General features: G+C 27.8%; 1 protein-coding gene across 2 annotated transcripts; it reads left to right on the top strand.

Annotated features, from left to right (window-relative positions):
• Positions 1-9,278: 9,278 nt before the first annotated feature.
• Positions 9,279-18,310, top strand: LOC111629150 (locomotion-related protein Hikaru genki-like). 2 transcript variants are annotated; one of them, XM_023373016.1, is made up of 9 exons: positions 9,279-9,391; positions 10,922-11,128; positions 11,955-12,215; positions 14,207-14,366; positions 14,889-15,037; positions 15,807-15,983; positions 16,048-16,224; positions 16,295-16,465; positions 17,913-18,309. In XM_023373016.1, exons 1-9 carry the CDS (start codon positions 9,310-9,312, stop codon positions 18,110-18,112), a joined length of 1,584 nt encoding a protein of 527 aa, XP_023228784.1. In that variant the 5' UTR covers positions 9,279-9,309; the 3' UTR covers positions 18,113-18,309. The 2 variants fall into 2 exon arrangements, with proteins under 2 accessions (XP_023228784.1, XP_023228787.1); XM_023373019.1 differs by lacking the exon at positions 10,922-11,128 and having other exon boundaries at positions 9,284-9,391; positions 17,913-18,310.
• Positions 18,311-19,331: the final 1,021 nt, after the last annotated feature.

Genomic DNA, 19,331 nt, shown 5'->3' with positions numbered 1-19,331 from the left:
ATTCTTTTGAATAATTGTTTGAAAGTGAAATTTGTTTTTAGAAAAGAAAATCACATTTTTCAAGATACTTTTTCCCTCTTTTCTTCTTCCTCCTCCTCCTCCTCCTCCTCTTCTTCTTCTTCTTCCAAGTGTAGGAGGAGGAGGAGAAAAAAGTATCTTTCTTTTTTAAAATTATTCTTACTCTCAATTTTAAAATGCACTTGTATTACGCTTACTTTTAATTTTATTTTATGCTAATTATCTTGACTAAAAATCGAATTTTTTTACACTTAAAAATGTATAAAATTGCCAATTTTTGTATGCTTTTTACGATGTTTTCGACGGCAGTTTTTGCCATAATAAATCAATTATCGACTCGACGAGGGTTGTTAAGAATATAATCGAGTTGTAAAAATTGGCACGAGGATCGCCATACCACGCAATTATACTTTCTTATCATTATCTAATCGTTATGATAATATCCCAATTAGTCCGTTAACACATAAATCCAGAGACATTTACAACTGCTTAACAGTCGACTATTTTAATCTCTCTACACACTTCAATGTGTTATTTTAATTAAGTCAATTGTTTGAAATGGTCGAAGTTTTCCACTTTTCTCCAACTTTATTCATTAATTAACCATCCCTCCTTCAATTAAAATGTATTTATTTAAGAAAATAAGCCGTCCGACGAATTGTAAAATGCAAAAGATAGAAGTTTATTAATAAGAAAAGAAGAAAAATCAAAAGAAATCTTCATAATTTTCAAGATTCCAGTGGTCGAGTATCATTAAAATGTTTTAGAGTGCATCAAAGTATAGTTATATCGTATTATTATTATAGAAATTTTGTCGAAAAAGCTATAAAGACACGTTAAATTTAGTGTTTTAATGCTTATAAATCGTTAAAATTGATTTAGAAGTGTATTTATAAGGCTTGTAGGGTGTAAAAATGTATTATATTATTATACAAACGTTTAATTTAACATCAATTTATATGAAAGATACAAAGGGTATACTGTTCTTATCACATAATCTTCACGTAAATCTTTAAATTAACTCAATAAATTAAGTTTAAATTTATTTTTAAAAGGTTAAAAAATATTTTTAAACCCATTTTATTATTTAAAATGGTTTATTCATCTTGTTTTAGTTGTAAAAGTGTCAGAAATTGTAATATCGCATCAAATTTAATGTAAATTTTCGTAGGTTTCAAGCAATAAAACACATTTTTTTTATAAATTTAGTGTTTTAATGTTTATAAATCGTTAATATATGTTCGAAGTTATATTTATAAGGCTCTTAAAGTGTAAAAAATGTGAAATTTTTTTACCAATAAAGCGTTTAAATTAATATTTTCCACGCGAATCTATATTAAAAGTTTAGCTTATATTCTTATGTAGATCATTAAATAAGCTAAAATTACTTTTAAATATAAAAAAAGTGTTCTATTCATTTCATTTTTTGTTGTAAAAATGTTAAAAATGCTTACAAAAGAAGGAAATCTCCAGGTTAAGATATTCAATTTACATTTATAAAGAGGATACGAAGATTGTAAAAATCGTTTATAAAACATTAATCACTGTATAAATAAATTTTATAAACATAAATTTCATAAATTTCAGTTTATATTTCACGATATTTCATTATTTAATAACATAAAAACCCACGAAAAATCACTATATCGAGGGCTCGTACGGCGCCGTCTTATTGAAAAATAATAATAATAAAAATTTATTATGTAAATATATAATTTTTACCGTGATAAAAGGAAGTATAGGGTAATCCTTCAATTTAAATTTGACATTTAATTACAATGGAGTGAAAAATCGGAAGATAATCATCAAAAGATTTCTATCTTTTTCAGTTCAACAAACTCTTGAACTCGATCAGAAAATAATAATTGACTTTATTTATTTTTTATTATAAAATTAACTAAAGAAATTTTCATAATAAATTTGATTAAAAGACTTTTAAAACAATTATTTTAAATTATATCATTAATTATTTTTCATTATCTTCCAAGTTTTAATGCCTCATCTCATTAAAATTCCATCGAATTTATCTTTATGATAAGAGAATATTTAAATATTTTCTGATGTAAGCAACCTTTATAACATTCGTTTCGGCTGAAAAAATTTATTTTATTTTTTAATATTTATAATTACTTGCTATAAATTATTTTTATATTTAATTATCTTTAATATTGTTTTTATATACTTTATATATAGAGAGATGTTACGTACCATTATGTAGAATTTATATAAAAACTTTATGTAGAATTTCAGGATAAAAATATGTATAAAAGTCTTTAATAAAGGTTCTTTAATAAAGATTTATCATTAAAATTACATTAAAAGTTACTTTCTGTAGACGTGATGCTAATTACTTTTATACTTACCTTACCTTTAATTGATCTGTATTTACAATTTTTTTATATAGAATTATAAATTGCCTTTTTTTTATGAATTTTTATTATAAATTTCTTTCGAAATTACCTTTTTTTATATACAATTTTATTATAAATCCTGTTATATACAATGATTTTAACATTGTCATTGTCTAGACCTTTTATTAAGCTCTATTATATTTTATCAAATAGTTTATTCCTGATTTAATACAAACAATTTTGCTTCCCTCCCCTATTCTTCGAGACATACCGAGATGATCTTTACTTCCATTAGTTGCCTGGGAAACCATTATTAACCGGGCGAACAAGCAAAAATGTTTATCTACAAGAACAGAGTTTTGTTTTTATATAGAATCTGATAGACGTATAATAGCAATAACAGTTATTACAGGGGTAATATATGATTTAAAATTGTCGAAACCATCAGTTTAACATCCTCGGATGATGTTTGCAGTTAAAACTTTACAAAGTTTAATGAAAAAATAAACTGGATGTTTTACATTCTCTTACAACTTCCTCTATGATTTATTGCTTAGGATGAACTTAGAATTTCGATAATTTACTCCCATTCTACGGGAATTCCATAGACTTTAGCTACACAATAAACTTCTTGATTAAGTAAAATAGTTTTACAATGAGCTACTAATTTAACTACAATGCTTTATTGATTTCCTTCATTATCCTACATAATTTAATTGCTTTCTGTTTTACAAATCATCTGAACTGATTTTCGTGTTTTTANCTAGAAATGTGCATTACAATGCATCAGCACATAACGAGCTACATCACTAGAAAATAATGCTGTGATAATATATATTATAGACTTTAAATATGTACGTATATATGTAGGCTATGTATATATATATATATATATAGGCTATACACATACATATGTGTGTGGTTGTTTTTTAGGTATTTAAGTTTACTTATTCATTGTAACTTTCATATTACAGTTAATAATATACAGTCTGCGATATAATACATATTATATTTGTAATTGAGAAATAGTGTAATATTGTAATAAATTAGCTACAATAATTAAAATGTAATGAATATTTTAAAAATAAATTTCAATTTTCCAACATCTTAAACTTATTATTGTATCAAATCAGTAACAGCCTTTAACATACTTTTACGTCTTCCGCCGATTTTCAACAATTTATCGGACTCCATTTCCACTGTCATTACAGCACATTCATCAACATTAAATTTAAAATTCCTATAAAGAAAACTTGATAACTCATCCAATAATAATAATAATAATATAATAAAAGAACAACATATATTTGTGCAATAAATTAATTTCTATTTTGAGCTTTTCTTTAAAAAAAAAAGAGAATATATTTAGACCACAAATTTCAATTATAAGATATATTTTTAAAGAATGAAAACACTTTAATTGCTTTTATGCTGACGACATAGAAAAATAATTATTTATAAGATCGGCGTGTATCGAGTCATCGTCCTTATGCAATGCAATGGATAGTAGTTATATTAAAGTTTCTTCTTTATTCAAGCATATAACTCGAAAATCTTCAAGTTCTATCCTTTGCAGAATTGGTTAAGATTATCAATAAGATGACTCGACGTTGAATATAATTATGAATCAAATTAAATTTGTTGAATACTGTAAAGCATTCTTTAAAGTAGAACGGATAGTTATTGGTAATCATCTTCAATTGATTCTTTTGAATCTAATCAATGAAACTTCCAGCCATTCGAATACATTATTAGAGCTATATTGCCAATTGTTTCAAATAATTGTCCACGGACGTTGTTCGAGCACAATTTACGATCCAATTGTTACATTGTATCAATGTAATTTTCAATTTTTTTTTCCTTTTCTAACGCAGTATTTTATTTACCATCTGCCTAACGTTTTTTACTCCTCGCAACTATAAAAATCTTACTTAACAATAGAGAAAATGAATTAATTAAATTTTAAAATTTATACACAAGATTTCATATATATATTTTTTACTAAAGAGTTGATGCGTGAAATTTTAATTTAAAGGAGAAACGGCTATTTAATAATAGTAATCGAATTGATTTAATATGATGTAAAATATATACAGAAGCGATGCTAAACTTAAAAGAGAGAAAGAGAGAGAGAGAGAGAGAGAGAACAAACAGACAGACAGACAGACACAAACAAAGGAATGAATTATTTTATTGGAATGAGGAAAAAGATCAAGGAAAACGAGGAAAATTTAAAAAATAAAAAAACTAATTACAGATTAGCTAAAATTTATCAAATTAAAGATAAGTAATACAATGAAAAATTTTACTAATTTTAAATAATCAGATTACAGAAAATAATCTTATATAACCTTTTTAGTTTTCTACTTGAAAAAATAAAAATAAAATTCTATCTACTGATTATCTGACATTATCAAATTATAACTTAAGTATTATCTTCTTATGTCTGCAGTTTAAAGCACGGGAGTAAACATAATCTAACTTAATTAAATTTTTCTCTTTAAACTAGTAAACTAAATTAATTTTTTTCTAATTTAAACTTGGAAATTTATTTAAAAAAAAATTACTTAAACATTACATAGAGGAGGCTGGTATATGCGCATTTTTTTAAAAAGGTTTTAATGTTTTATTTTCATTATTTTAAGTATAAATTTTTTATATATAAAATCGAAGTTCCATTTTCTTTAATAGCTTCGGTCTAGAAATCTTAACTCTCATAGCAAAACCATTACGATATATAAAGTTAACACTTTATATTTCTCTAGGTTATTATCGCTTAAATTTCCATTGTCGTCTGTCTGTCTGTCTGTCTGTCCTCTCTTCCATCTTTAAGCTATAATCCGTCCCATCTCTTCCCTCCTCCCATACCTCTTTCTCCTCTTTCCATCAACTTCTTTGGCTACACCTATGAGTAAGGCCATTTCTTCACCCCATGTGTCTTTCCTTCCTTAATCATAGATGAAAGACAAGACCAGATGTACTTTAGGGGCAGGAAATCCCAATTAACTATATACGAACTTCTAGTTTGCACCGGAAGTCACGTTATTTCAATTCAAAAATTTTCTCTCGTAAGGAGTTAGTTAGATGACCAGCACGACTCTATCGCTAACGGGAAAAGTATGATTTACAGGGGCAAGTCACTACTAATTTGAGGTGGAGAGCATATATTTTAAATAGAAAAATATATAAATTTTTATTTTAATTAAGGAATAAAACATTTTTAATACTCTTTTCCTCTTTAAGTTCAATTTTTCTTAGCTTATCTAACGTTTACATTCTGTTTTTCTCTTGATTATTTTCTCTTTTAAACAATATAAATATATAAGAAAATGGTTTGTAAACATAATACTCGATTGAAAATAAGTGTTTCTGCCTTATCTTAAACAATTTACAAGAGTTTTAACACAGAAAATAAAACTTTATATCCATTTAATATCTGCAATAATTCAAAATCGAAGTGGTTTAATCTCATAAAAAAATCGTCGAAAACCTCTGCAAATATTAATTTTAATAGCATTTTTTTACGTTAAGATGACATAAAAATAGCATTATAATAATTTAAAACCCAAAAATTATTAATTTTTTTAATATTTACATAAACATTATACGTTTACGTAATGATAAAATGCTATTATGTTTACATTACTTAATTAGTGTAAATGGTTAACTAATTTTAAAGTTTATTATTATGTTATTCTATGTAAATTAAATTAATAAAAGTTTATTACCTTAAATATTATAAACATATAATGAATATATATTTTAAACGATAATATAATTCCTGTTTTAACCTTTTAAATGAGTTTTATACGTGTATATATTTTAAACGTTTTATACGGAATAGGAATTATATATTTTTGCTTTTTATGGGTTTTTATAATACATTTTTATAAAAATATATTATAAAATTATGACTTTTAAATGAGATATTAAGGCAAATTTTCCTGTATAATAGTATTTTATAAGCGAATATGTGCAAGATTCTTATGTAGCATCATTAGACATGTATCTTCTCTATAATGAATTATCATGTTTTAACTTCTATTTTCTTATAAATTTACTCGTATAAATCATACTTTAACATATAAAGTCTCAGAATTTAATTCAAATTTTCGACTATTTAGGTTAAAATATTGATCTTTGGTACAGTACATTTTATAAAGCCGACGATAGAAAGATGTTGTTCAGTTTATATTATTTTTTAATAGAAAAAATAATAATAAAATGCTTCTGTGTTTAAAATAATTAAATATAAAGCTTTCAAAATATATTTGATTATAATTATTTATAATTTTAGATATAATCTGATCCATTTTCGATACTAAATCTTAAAAATTCGAAATTTCTGAGTGTAAAACTCATAAAGTATATATTATATTATACACTATATATGCATAAAGAAACAAGAAATTATTAAAGAGGATAATTAAATGTATCGTCTGTTCTTGTGTCTAATAATTACACACACTTCTAAACCGATCTACAAATTTTTCATACTAATGCTCATTCTCTATGAGTGTCTATTAGTGGGGGAGAAGGGAGTATACTCTCTCTCTCTCTCTCTCTCTCTCTCTCTCTCTCTCTCGCTCTCTCTCTATATACTGTATATATAGAAAAGTAGGCCTATTTCTGTAATTTATAAGTAGTGTGTCAAATATGTTTGGCCCGGAGACCGCAATTTGGACACCATTGATTTAACCAATTATTGATTACGTTCACCAGACTCGACAGTTCCGGAGCGTTTGAGTATTTTTTTTTACTAAACACCCTCTACAGAAGCTCTATTTCGGAACATGTTGAGTGTATTAACGTCATGTTTAGTGGATGACTTCATTTACACTAATTCCGGGTAGCGATAACTGATCAAAGATGGCTGCGCTCATACAATAAGTATTGAATATATTATTTACGAAAATTAAGCCTTGTATTACAATATTAATCCATACGCAAGTTACAGCAACTAAAAACAAATATATACAAAATATAAATTTAAACATGAGTTTATTTTACTTTGAACTGTTTTTTAAGTTTGTGGAAATTAGCAGAAGCTTATGTAGTACCATCAACTTGTAATTCAGCAGATTCATTGCATTTACATAGTAGTGTTACCATTGATATATCTCTGCTCAATTATAACTGNATATAATATAGTAAATTTTTAATTCTATTCTTTAATTAATTAATTTTTTTAAAATATTTTAAAAGAGCCGTTCGAATATTTTTATGTACGTTAAAGATTTTAATTTTTTGTACTTTAAAATATGTTTATTTTCGTTTTTTAATTTTAAGTTTAAAATTCTTTGAAGTTTTTCTTTTAGTTTCTTAAAAAAAAGTCTTTATTTTTAAATCCTATTTTCTCTTTTGTTAATTTTAAAGCCACGTTATCTTTTCCTCCCTGCTGTTGCTCGAGTTTACCTTTTGAATTTTCCGATTAATATTATTGGGCTGCAATTTGAAAAGATTGTAGACCTCTGTCGTCTGTCTGTCTGGCTGGATGTCTTTCCTTAATCTCGAGAACGGAGTTAGATAGGGTAAGAGGCCTTAATTAACTATATACGAACTTCCGGTTTGCATCGGAAGTCACGTTACTCCAATTCAAAATTATCCTCTGTATGGAGATGACGGGTATGACTTTATTGCTAACAAGAAAAGTATGATGTACAGGGGCAAAATACTACCGATTTAAAGTAGAGAGCGTATATTTTAAATTAAATTAATTAAAAGTATAATAGAAAATTTCAGCATTGCGACCATGTCACAATAAATATTTGCTCGTTATTATTACTTTTTATTTCTTTCGATAGCTAATTATTTACTTTAAGTCGGGAATTTTAAGTTTAAAAATCATTATTTCTGTAGAGCAAACATCATTGGCTGGCAAATTTACTTTCGAATGTTTTGTTATAGCTCTTAGGATTTGATTGAATGTTCTGTTATAACTGCTGGAGTATTTATCTTTTTACCCAACAATTCTTGATTTGAATTGTTAATATTTAATATTCTATTCGAAAAATCTTATTTTTCAGTCTATCTTCGTCTGCTTTCTTCAATTTTTATTTTTTTTTATATTCTTAATCACTATCTTTGTTTCTTTTTTATTCTTATCGCTCGTATTTTATCTATTTTGATCCAAAATTTTTATTATTCAATAATAATTTTCTACTTTAAAAATTTTAAATTAAAACATAAAATATCTTGTGTCTATCTAAAAATATATTTTATAAATTATTTTATTTCTAAGCGCAATAAATCGACTCATTAATTCTTATAATATTTATACGTATTTAAACTTATTTTTATTGTAATTAATTTTTCAGCTGTTAATTTTTTGATTAAATATTTATAAAATACGATGTGATTTTCTATAAGAAAACGTTTAATTTCGTCTCTATTAATTTTAATTTTTAAGTTCTATAACTTTAAAGTTTAACATTACTTTAATGCTTTTCCTTTCGGGGATGTGTGTTATTTTTTATGATTTATTAGATAATTTTCTTTGATTTCCAGTATCCTATGTATTTTTTCTTTTTTGACTTATAGATCCATCTCGACTTTTCTGGCCGTTCTTTTATATTTTATAGAGAAAAAGTGGGAAAAATCTTCAATTTTTCAATGTAACTCATTAGAAACTCGTCTCTTTCAATGTAATTCCGCACGTAGATTTTTCCAAAGAGAACTGGTATAGCCTTTTTTTAAATTTTAATAAATACAATTCGCCTTGGTCATTTTCTCTTCGGCAACTTTTATTCTCCCGTTTGAATTCTTAAAAATGAATAAATCATTGTGGTGGCACAGACGTATACCTGAGCCTGTTCGATCGTTATTTTCCTCTACCGAAACTTGAATCAGTAAAGGAAAATCAACGTCAGGGGGCGCTTATACAGACAGTATGTTGTCGGACAGGTACGGTTCAAGTGGAGTCTCTTGCAACGGACTGACGATGTTGGAGTCCTTAAGCCATGGATGGATGTACTGGATTGTTATCGTTGCATCTGCCTTCGCCGTGAATCACCTTCCAACAAGTAAGAATCGATTTTGCTATGACGTAAATCTTCATCACCCCTGTTAGGCTTAGCTATTAATATAAGTGATAAACACCAATTTGGACCGGATAGGAACCGTCCTTCCTCTAAACTTTCCTCGTAAATTACAAATTTATCTTTCTCTTTATTCCATTTTCCACGTTAAATTCTGCTGAATTATAATACTTTTATACGTGTAATTAAGAAGTTTAATACTGTTGTTTGTACTTTATTTATTTAATTATTTTATTAAAAGGATTAAAAGTAGAATTTTATCCAGTCGAAAATTTTTTTCCAATTAACATCGAAATTTTTAAACAAAATGATTAATTTTTTAAATTAGTTTTAAATATTTTTTGATGGGTAAAAGTTTTAATGATTTTTTCTTTTTTCGAGAATACAATTGAAAAGTGTCTTTTTTTATTTTTGTATTTCTAAGAACTGATTTTCTATCATCGACCCGTTTCTATACGATTGCTTGTTTCAAGTAAATCTCGTACAGGTACTTGCAATAAACCGACGACAGGAACACAAGGACAAGAGGAAAGATCTGGGATTTTATGGTTTTCGGTGGACCTTCGCAAAGACTCATTTTTGTCAAAAACTGACCATTTAGATAACTGCAGAAGTTAGCTTATTTTTGATCGAAGTTGCCTTCTTTTTCTAACAAATAAAGTCAAAACTATTAATTTAAAAGCTTTATTAATATTTCGGTTCAATTTGATAAATACATTTCCTCCCCTTACCTTTTTATTTTAGATCTTAAAATTCTTTAAAAGCTTAAATTGAAAAAGGAACTTTCCCTGTAAAGAGCACTTCCTTGCATAAATCGCTAACTTTGAGGAGAAGCAAACTTTACAGGAAAAATTTGAAATCGTATAATTAATGTAAAAAAATATTCGATGTTGAAAATAACGTCTTTTCTTATTTTATTTGATTTTTTTACTTTAGTATAAGTTATATTGGCAAGATTATAAAGCAATTTTCTGTATTTTTGAAGAGGGAAACACTCAATTTCTGTAGAATTGATAGAATTCCAACATGAACTATTCATTGTTCGCTTGGATGAAGTTTAGGAACGTTGCATAAGAGAAGCATTCACTGACCTTTCGTCAAATTAATATCGTCGTTGGGAAATGCAGCTTATAAGTCAATCACTGGAAAACTCTATTGCTCTTCCAGTATTTTATATCAATATATTCTTTTTTTATTTATAACTTTTATACCTAATTGTTTTTTCTTTTGTATCGTGATTAAAAAGTAAAAAAGACAAGTCTATCAAGTCCATGATAATTGTTTTTCGGTAATGATGTAGAATATATTTTTTTTATTTTCTTCTTAAAAGAGACGTTTACTAATTCATCTATATTCGAGAAAGAATGGAAATTTAATGATTTATCTCTTTCCAATAATTTAGGAAATAATTTATAAAAAAAATATATGCATATAAATATATATAAATTTTATATCATTATTTATCGTTTAAAAATGTTTAGCGTTAGATAATTTCTTATATTTATCCGTTAACAGGAAGAGATACAATTAACAGAGGAGGTTGTTCTCCTCCTGAAGTTTTAATTAACGGATCTGTTATACCCGGAAACGGAGGAACTGATTTTGCTAGTGTTCAAGAAGTTCAATTTCTCGGCGTTATTGGCCCGTTGGAGCAGAAAAGGATTTGCAAAATAAAATGTTTGAACGGAGTCTGGGTTGGCCCACTTTGCACTATCGACGAAGGTGGGTTTATAAAAATCGTAATGAAATTAAGTCGAATTATCCTTACTTCTGTTTATATAAACAAATTATCTATTAATTAAAACTTCTTTAATTTGCGATTATTTATTTATTTAATTGCTTTTTTAAAGATTTCCGCAATTTATCTTTTATCAAATTAATTAGTTAAATTGATAAAAATGATATATTACGGAGATGTCAAACGGGTTTCTTGACATAGGATGTAAAATGAAATAGGAGAAATTGAGTAGTAGGAATACTTTCTGAATGAAATCAAATGAAGAAAAAATTTCATTGAAAGTTTTTTCTTTACATTGAAGAAAGGAAGTATCTACCGAAACCAACCAGTTTGGGATACGCTTTCTCCTTCTTTTGGCCTTTTTTAGGTTGGTTGCTGCAAGAATCCATTTCCATTATTAGAATCTTTAAATAAATAAAAATTCCTTGGAAAATTTGTTTCATTATAAAAATTGCTTATAAAATGTATTATTCGCTATAGTGTAATCGTCATATCACACACGCGTTATTAATAAATCATCATATAAAGCTCTATATGATAACGTATATAAACTACACGTTAATATTAGTATAATTAATTATAAATGAAACATATATCGAGTTAAATTATGTAAATTATATTCGAATAAATATTGATAAACATCCAGTTAAGTAAACTATATAAAACTCAATCTTTACACATAGGATTTAATTGATTTCCATCACGAATGTATAATTAGATAAAGATCGTCAATTTTTAATGGTATTTATTAATTTTTAACACATTAAAAGATGATTAATAAAGTTAAACATTTTAATTGTGTTATTTCAGAGGGAGGAAGGTTCCAACCCATGCTGAAGCAATGTATTTTGAAGCCCAGCGATCCAGAAGTCGTCATATCCTACCAACGCAAGACATTAGCCTCCAACGATCGAGATATAGCATTGCCTCACGGCAGTACACTCGAGTTACGTTGTGTGGAAGTAGGAATGTACAAATTTGTTGGTAATTCCTCGATAACTTGTCGAAATGGCTTATGGAGTGCCGCTATGCCCCATTGCGTGTCGACGACCATTCAGAGAAATTTTTCAAGTAAACTACTTAAATTTTTCAATGATGTTTACTATTTAACATCAAAGTTTCTAGCTTTACTGATAGACAAACCAGCATCTTTCTTCTGTTTAATGTTAGACATTACATCCCTTTCCAATATCACCAGTCTGGCAATTTAAAAAAGAGACTTATGAAATCTATAGTTACTGTAATTTGTCCACAATGATAACTGTATTTAGAAACATTCTACAGAATTTATATATATATATGTGTGTTTCTTTATTTTCTTACAAAACATTCGATTTTTTTAAAGTTTTCTTTTTTGTTTTAAGCCAGCTTCTATCGTTTCCAGTTTTCTATTTTTGATTACAAGTCGATTTATCCATGCTTCTATTATCTTCGATACAGTCAAACATCCTAAACATATGTCGGAATTTAATGTTTTCGAAAGGAAAAAGAAGGAAAAAAATCTACTCTACGTTTCTCTCTATTTAAAGATCTTTACGTTTTTCTATTTAAAAATAAATATTTTTTTTTTAAATCCTCCAGTCAATACATAATAATCTTTATTTTCTGATTCGAAAATGAGAAAAAAATGTATTCAATCAGAAGTTAAGTTTATTTTTTAAGGAGATTTAATTGGATTGCTTTTGTGTATATTAATTTATTGGAATGCAATTTTACAAAATTGTAGACCTATCAATTTCCACTGTCTTCCCTTAATCTCGAAAAAGAAGTTAGATAGATCACCGGCACGACTCGATTGCTAAGAGGAAAAGTATGATGTACAGGGGCAAGACATTACTAATTTGAAATGGAAAGCATATATTTTAAATTAAATAAATTTAAAATATGATTAAAAATTAAATAACAATAATAAAGAATAAAATTACTTTAAAAAAGATATATATATATATTTAGTAAATATTAATCATTTTTATACGTTACTAAATAGAAATTAAAGCCGTTTTCTTGTACTAAAAAGTAAATTTAGACGTAAACTAAACAGTTAAATAATTACTTTAAGTTATTTTACACTTTATATTAAACGTTAGAAGAGTTGAAAGCATTTAATTTTGCTGGATGTGCGCCTAGAAAGATGTAAGTTTTTCGATTCTTTGGTGTTTACAATCGAGTCGGTATTTACCGGAGGGCAATTGATCCAGTCGAATAATGTTTAGCTTCTAATGGATAGTACAAAATTCGTTGCCAGAGTGGACAGAAGAAGAATATAGTATCGTTATTCTAGTCATCCATGTCGGCCCCTTTCTCTTTCAGTTTTGTCACAACAAGTCACGTTTAATGCAGAAGGCGATTCTTGCTTTTGTTACGTGCCAGGCTAAGATCGCCTTCTTCAAGCTGACACATGACAAGTCCGAGTTGATTGCGTTTTAGTGCATCGACACTCATATCTTGTTTCCCAAGGCGCAAGGTTTTTGTTTCTTTTATAAGAAAAAAGCTAAAGTATTCGATACACCTTTGTAAACACTTTACAGTTGGCCACAGATCGTAATATCCTTTGCTCCACTCGAATTTTGCTTGTTTCTTTCTTTCTACTAAAGATAAAGTCGCCGAATTTCTTTCTAGAGAAGCACAAATTTTACTTTTTGGAGGGAATACATAACAGGAAAATACATTTTCTAACCTTTAAAAAACAATTTAAAGTACAAATATTTGTATTTGTTGAGAGAAAAACGAATTTAAATGTTGATTTCGCACTTAAAATTACTAATTTATCTCATTTATTACTTTAAAAAAATGTATAGAAATCTATTCGATCAACTTTTAAACACTTTTTTAATATAAAATATATATAAAAAATATTCGAATAAAATATCGAATTTCTACATTTTCATAATAACAAATAGAATAAAAAAGAGAAAGAAAAATCTGTGAATCTGTAAAATCCCATTTGTATTCACTTGGCGAATATATTTTTTTTGTTATTATTTTTTGTGCTTTTAATATATTAAATTTTGGTCTTTTAAATGTAATATATCGATTTTTTAATCTACGTACTTTATTTACAGTACAAGCACCCCCGACAATAGTATATAACGTAGTATCCGGAGATGCTGGAATCACAGAATCTGGAGTGGTGGTCATATTACCTGGAAGCATCGTTCACTTCGATTGCCTCTTCCAGAGACAATACGGAAATCCCGAATGGACTTGGACACCGACTAAAAGGTGAGATAAGGTGTTTAAAATTGTAAAAATGTCAAAAAATCAATCGCTTTCTATCCAAAAAAAACTATAGAATCGTCGAAGAGAACTTAAGAAGAAAACAGATTTTTTCCCTTAAATATAGAGAAAATTCGTTTTAAATTATTCAATTTATTATACTAGACGATGTTTTTAAATTTAAACTTAAGTGAAATTGCTTAAAAAAAGCACGAATTTGACAGTTTCTATAAGTTTTTTCTTTTCTTATATTTTTTTCTGTGGTTGTATAGTCGGTGTATTTTCGAATCGGTTAGCTTAATGGAAAACTGAGAAGGAACAAGATTCGAGTTACTCTTGTGGATGAAGTGATTACTTTGGAGATTGCTGTTGATCAATAGGTCAGAACCTCCTCCTTCATCATGCCTCCTATTAAAGACTGACTAATGGTTCTTCTCCTTCAGATTTCTCCGGATGGGACAACTTCAATGCTTTGATGATTGCTTAGAATTTATTTTTGTTTGTCATAAGTTTTAATCTCTTTTATAGACAGTATCCTTGCGGATGGGGAATTAACGTTGAAGAGAGAAGCTGGAAGTATCGTTTGTCGATATATTACGCAATGGAACACGACACTGGAGTCTACACTTGCACCACACCCAGAGGTCTAAATAACGAAGTAAAAATAGCAGTTAAAAGTAAGATATTATTTATGTAAATTGTGGAAAACTTTACTCGAATCTCCTTTTTTTATATCTTGCCCAACTGCCGTTTAGAAGGTCAGACGAATTGCCTATGACTCACTCAATATTTTGGGGATTTTCTTTACTGATGCGTCATAGGATCGTGCGTGTAATGGGAGATTAGATTTCTCCCTTTTAATGTTTTTTTTTGGATAAAGTAGGAGGATCCGTCCCATATCAGCCTGCATCAGTTTATTGAAGTGTAATTGATTGAAAGTGGCAGATATCTTAACGATCGATTGCAAATTGGGATATATATTAGGTGATTTCTATTGAGTTTCGCACGACTACAGAGAAAACAAGAGCTTTATCTACGTTTACTGATCTGTAAAAAGTTCTTCTATCTTCGGTTTAACAAACGAAATCACTTCCTCTCTTCTCTGTTATTAAAATTAATAAGCTCCTATGAAGTTTAGAAAAATATTTAACACTTCTAAGACGTGAAAAAATTCAAAAAAGTAATAAAACTGTCTTAGGTTTTTGTTATTTTTATCTAAATTTCCGGTATGTAAATTTTATTAAATTTTTTTTTCTATTCTTCCATGTCTACTAACCTTATTTCTCTTGTAAGTTTCCCTCCGCAAACGCCAGATGGTGACTGCCAACTGCGATTTAATTTAATGTAGATAAGACGTGTAAATTACGAAATCTGCAATAGAATTTTAATTATATTCGTGCATCGCTTTTGTATATTTGCTACTAAGATTTCACTTTCGTCTTGCAGGTGTTCAATGTCCTCCTTTTGAAATGGTGGACAGGAACAGAGTCATGTCCGTAGAAGGTAATAAGATGCACAGTCAAGCTAAATTTTCTTGTATGGAAGGTTACAACCTGATAGGACCCGATATGATAACATGTACAGCATCGGGTCAATGGTCGGCCGATCTTCCTCATTGCGAAGGTAAGTGATGCGGGAGAGCAATACAAGAAGTTCGTCCTCTTAAAATAGTCTTTTATATCTTCAGTTATCCAATGTCCTCCAATCGAACCGGAAGATCAGCATCTAAAAATTAATTCCCCAAACCGAACTTATGGCTCTAAGGTGTACTTCTCGTGCCCAACGGGATATCGTCTTTTAGGATCTCCTTCCATAACTTGCTTGAAAAACCAGAGCTGGTCGGACATCTACCCCGATTGCGAGGGTGAGAGACTTAAAATAATTAAATTCTACAGTAATTTGTAATTTGTTTAATGATATTTAAACGATTTTAGCCATACAATGCAACCCTCCTCTTCCTCCCGCTAATGGACGTGTTCTAGATAATGGGCGTTATCTTACCGGAGATTTCATACAATATACCTGCAATGCCGGATACGTTATTGTGGGAGAGTCTATATCAGTTTGCGACGATCACGGAGAGTGGACGCAGCAATCCCCAATATGTAAATATTGTAGTTTTAACTTCTTTATACACGCGAGGAAAGGGGAAAGAGAAAAGATGGGAGAGAAAGTCGTTTTGTCTGAAGTCAAACATAACCAGATGAAGTCTGCATGCATATATGCCATAATCAGCTCTAAAATTTTACATAAGTGAGAAGGCAAAGGGGATAAAACACACCTTCTCCTCGTCATAAGAACGGGCTCCAGATGCTTTTATTATGTAAAAAAATCTGCCAGACGTAGATTTGAATTTAAACTAACAAAGTAATAAAGTTTAAACAAGTTTTTAAAGCCATACAAATCATATTTGCATAGTAAAAGCGAGTATGGCCAATCACCTAACCATATTGAAGATGACGATCTCCGAACGGATTTCTAAATCATTAGCAAACTTTATTAATTAATGATAATATATGGAAACTTTTGCCACGACCAGGGAAAGGGTTTAATCGGGCCACTTTTCCAACTGTTATCAAAATACACTCGGAGTTTATCATACTCGATTTCCTGAAGAGATTAATAATTTAAGCTTTGCACAGATCGAGATAAGTAATGAATAATTAGATTAATACAGAGAGCATCGTTAGTAATCTAACCCGCAAGAGAAAACCATTAATTAGTATAATGATGGAGAATGTAAAATCGTGTTAATGTTTCAAATTATAGTGGTATCAGTATGATATATACAATGTGATAGTTATAGATAACAGAATATCATCTAGAGTTATATAGTAGAATATTATTTTTGAAAGACTCTTATCACTTTATCACATTTCTATGATGGAAAGGCCTCAGTCACGTAAACATGTGGAGTATAGCAAAACATTTTTCTGTTTTCTTGTTTACTATCAGCAATAAAAACACTCAAATGTCGATTGGATAGTTTTCGTTCACAGCAATTCGTCTTTTCTCTCTCCTTCTTTCTTCTTCTTTTTGCTTGTTTTTCTTCTTTTCTGTAAAGAATGGAATCTTTTTTAGCATTTAGACTTAAAATATATAATGCTGTTGAAATTTACTTTCAAAAACCTAAGTCTTTTTACATCTTACACACAAATTCAGAATATTTTAGAATAATGTCAAATAATTCTTGTACGAATGAATAATAGGTAGGAAATTAGGACTTTTTTCCAAAATTAATAAATAATAAGTACTAATGTAATTACCCACTTAATTATTATATTAACATAAACATATAAAGCACTATATAATGCGATTTTAATGTTTAATTCGTTCTCTGCACAATTTAGTTGACAACACGAAATTCACACTCCCCTTTCTTGGTGACGGATATACAATTTAGATCCTGAATTTAATTACACATAAAATTGAGTAAACAAATATTATTTATATGACGGAAACTTTGTAATAATATAATATTTAACAACATTCTCTTAGATATAATATTGTTTAAATATTAATAAAATTTTCCATCCGGATATCTTTGTATAGGTAAACCAGCGTGCGAGTTTCCAGGAGAGCCAGCAAATGGACATATAGTACCAACTAAGTTTCATTACGACATTGGTGAAGTGATCGTAGTGGTCTGTAATGCCGGACTACGTCTTTTGGGATCACAAAGATTGCGATGTTCTCCTACAGGTCACTGGTCTAGTCCATTACCCCATTGTAGACAATACGTTACATCGTGATGATATTTTAAGAATTAAACAACAGCTGTGATGTTCTTCTATCTAAACATTTAGTTATACAATTTTTTAGTGGTTCAAAATAATAATAATAATAATAATAATAATATTTCTCTTCCATGTGCACAATATTTTTTTCTTTAATTTAATTTCTTTAAAAAACAATACACGTTCAAGAAGGAAGTAGTTAAATGTGTTTGTAAAATAGTTATTAAGGAATAAAATAATTGCTTTTATTTAATTTATTTTTTACGATTTAAACTTTATTAAAACGAATTTATACTGTCGTGTTTTGCAGCAAATTACTAATTTTCTCGTCTCCTAGTTTTCCCTAAAGGAAGTGATGCGGGATTTCTCCAAGGAGCACAACATATTAGAACTTCTATCTTTTAATGACTGTTTAAATACTTCGTTTGTCTGTATTTTACTTTTATTTAGTCTAGTATTATGCTATATATATACACACATATATAAATTAAATTATTTTTGTTGCTTTACTGCATTATTTGTAAGAAATTGTTTACATCAATTTGCCATTTTTTTATAACATAAAAGAAAGAAAATACTTTACTGTTAATGATATTTTCGTGTTAATAGCTGAATAGAAAATTAAGATTTCAACAGGCATTTCTACTAATTATATGAATTAAACAAGAGTATTATTAATGTAAAAACAATTTTTAGTATTTTTTGGATAAATTTTCATAAAGATTGAATGAATTTACAGATGCTTTCTTCTCATGGAAAAGACAGATGGAACGTTAAAAAAAGAAAGTTTTATATAATTTTTGACCGCTTAACTTCTAGAATAACAATAATTTATGACGAGAGAAGAATTCACGAAATATTTAACATTAATAAGAGTTTTTGAACTTAACAATTACATCAAAAATATGACATTTAAATATAATGAATTCACATCAGTAAAGTTTAACTGAACATTTAAGTAAATTAATATAAATCTACACTTAAAACAATTATTTATAAGATAAATTAATATAATAATAAACGTTTTAAAATAAAATTTCTTTTACTTTCACGAAGTTTATGATAATTCAATAAGCGCTCAATAATTGCTATTGAATGTTACGAATTATTTTATTTTTATTTAAATTTTATTCGTTTAAAAAAGATCGATAAAGATTTAAAACTAAATCTATTTTATTTTAAAATAATTAATTTAATTTAATAATATCATTAATAAATTATAAACGATTTTATA

Source organism: Centruroides sculpturatus, unplaced genomic scaffold, assembly GCF_000671375.1.
Source record: "Centruroides sculpturatus isolate CEXI.00-Female unplaced genomic scaffold, Cexi_2.0 scaffold555, whole genome shotgun sequence".
Taxonomy (NCBI): Eukaryota; Metazoa; Arthropoda; class Arachnida; order Scorpiones; family Buthidae; genus Centruroides; species Centruroides sculpturatus.
Note: the sequence above shows the minus strand (reverse complement) of the source record. Positions and strands in the feature narration are given on the sequence as shown.

Excerpts from the sequence above, each read along its gene's own strand:
- LOC111629150 (XM_023373016.1), top strand. The coding sequence starts at position 9,310 with ATGTTGGAGTCCTTAAGCCATGGATGGATGTACTGGATTGTTATCGTT. Across the intron at positions 15,038-15,806 it reads AGTAAAAATAGCAGTTAAAA|GTGTTCAATGTCCTCCTTTT; the intron begins GTAAGATATTAT and ends TTCGTCTTGCAG. Across the intron at positions 16,225-16,294 it reads CATCTACCCCGATTGCGAGG|CCATACAATGCAACCCTCCT; the intron begins GTGAGAGACTTA and ends AAACGATTTTAG.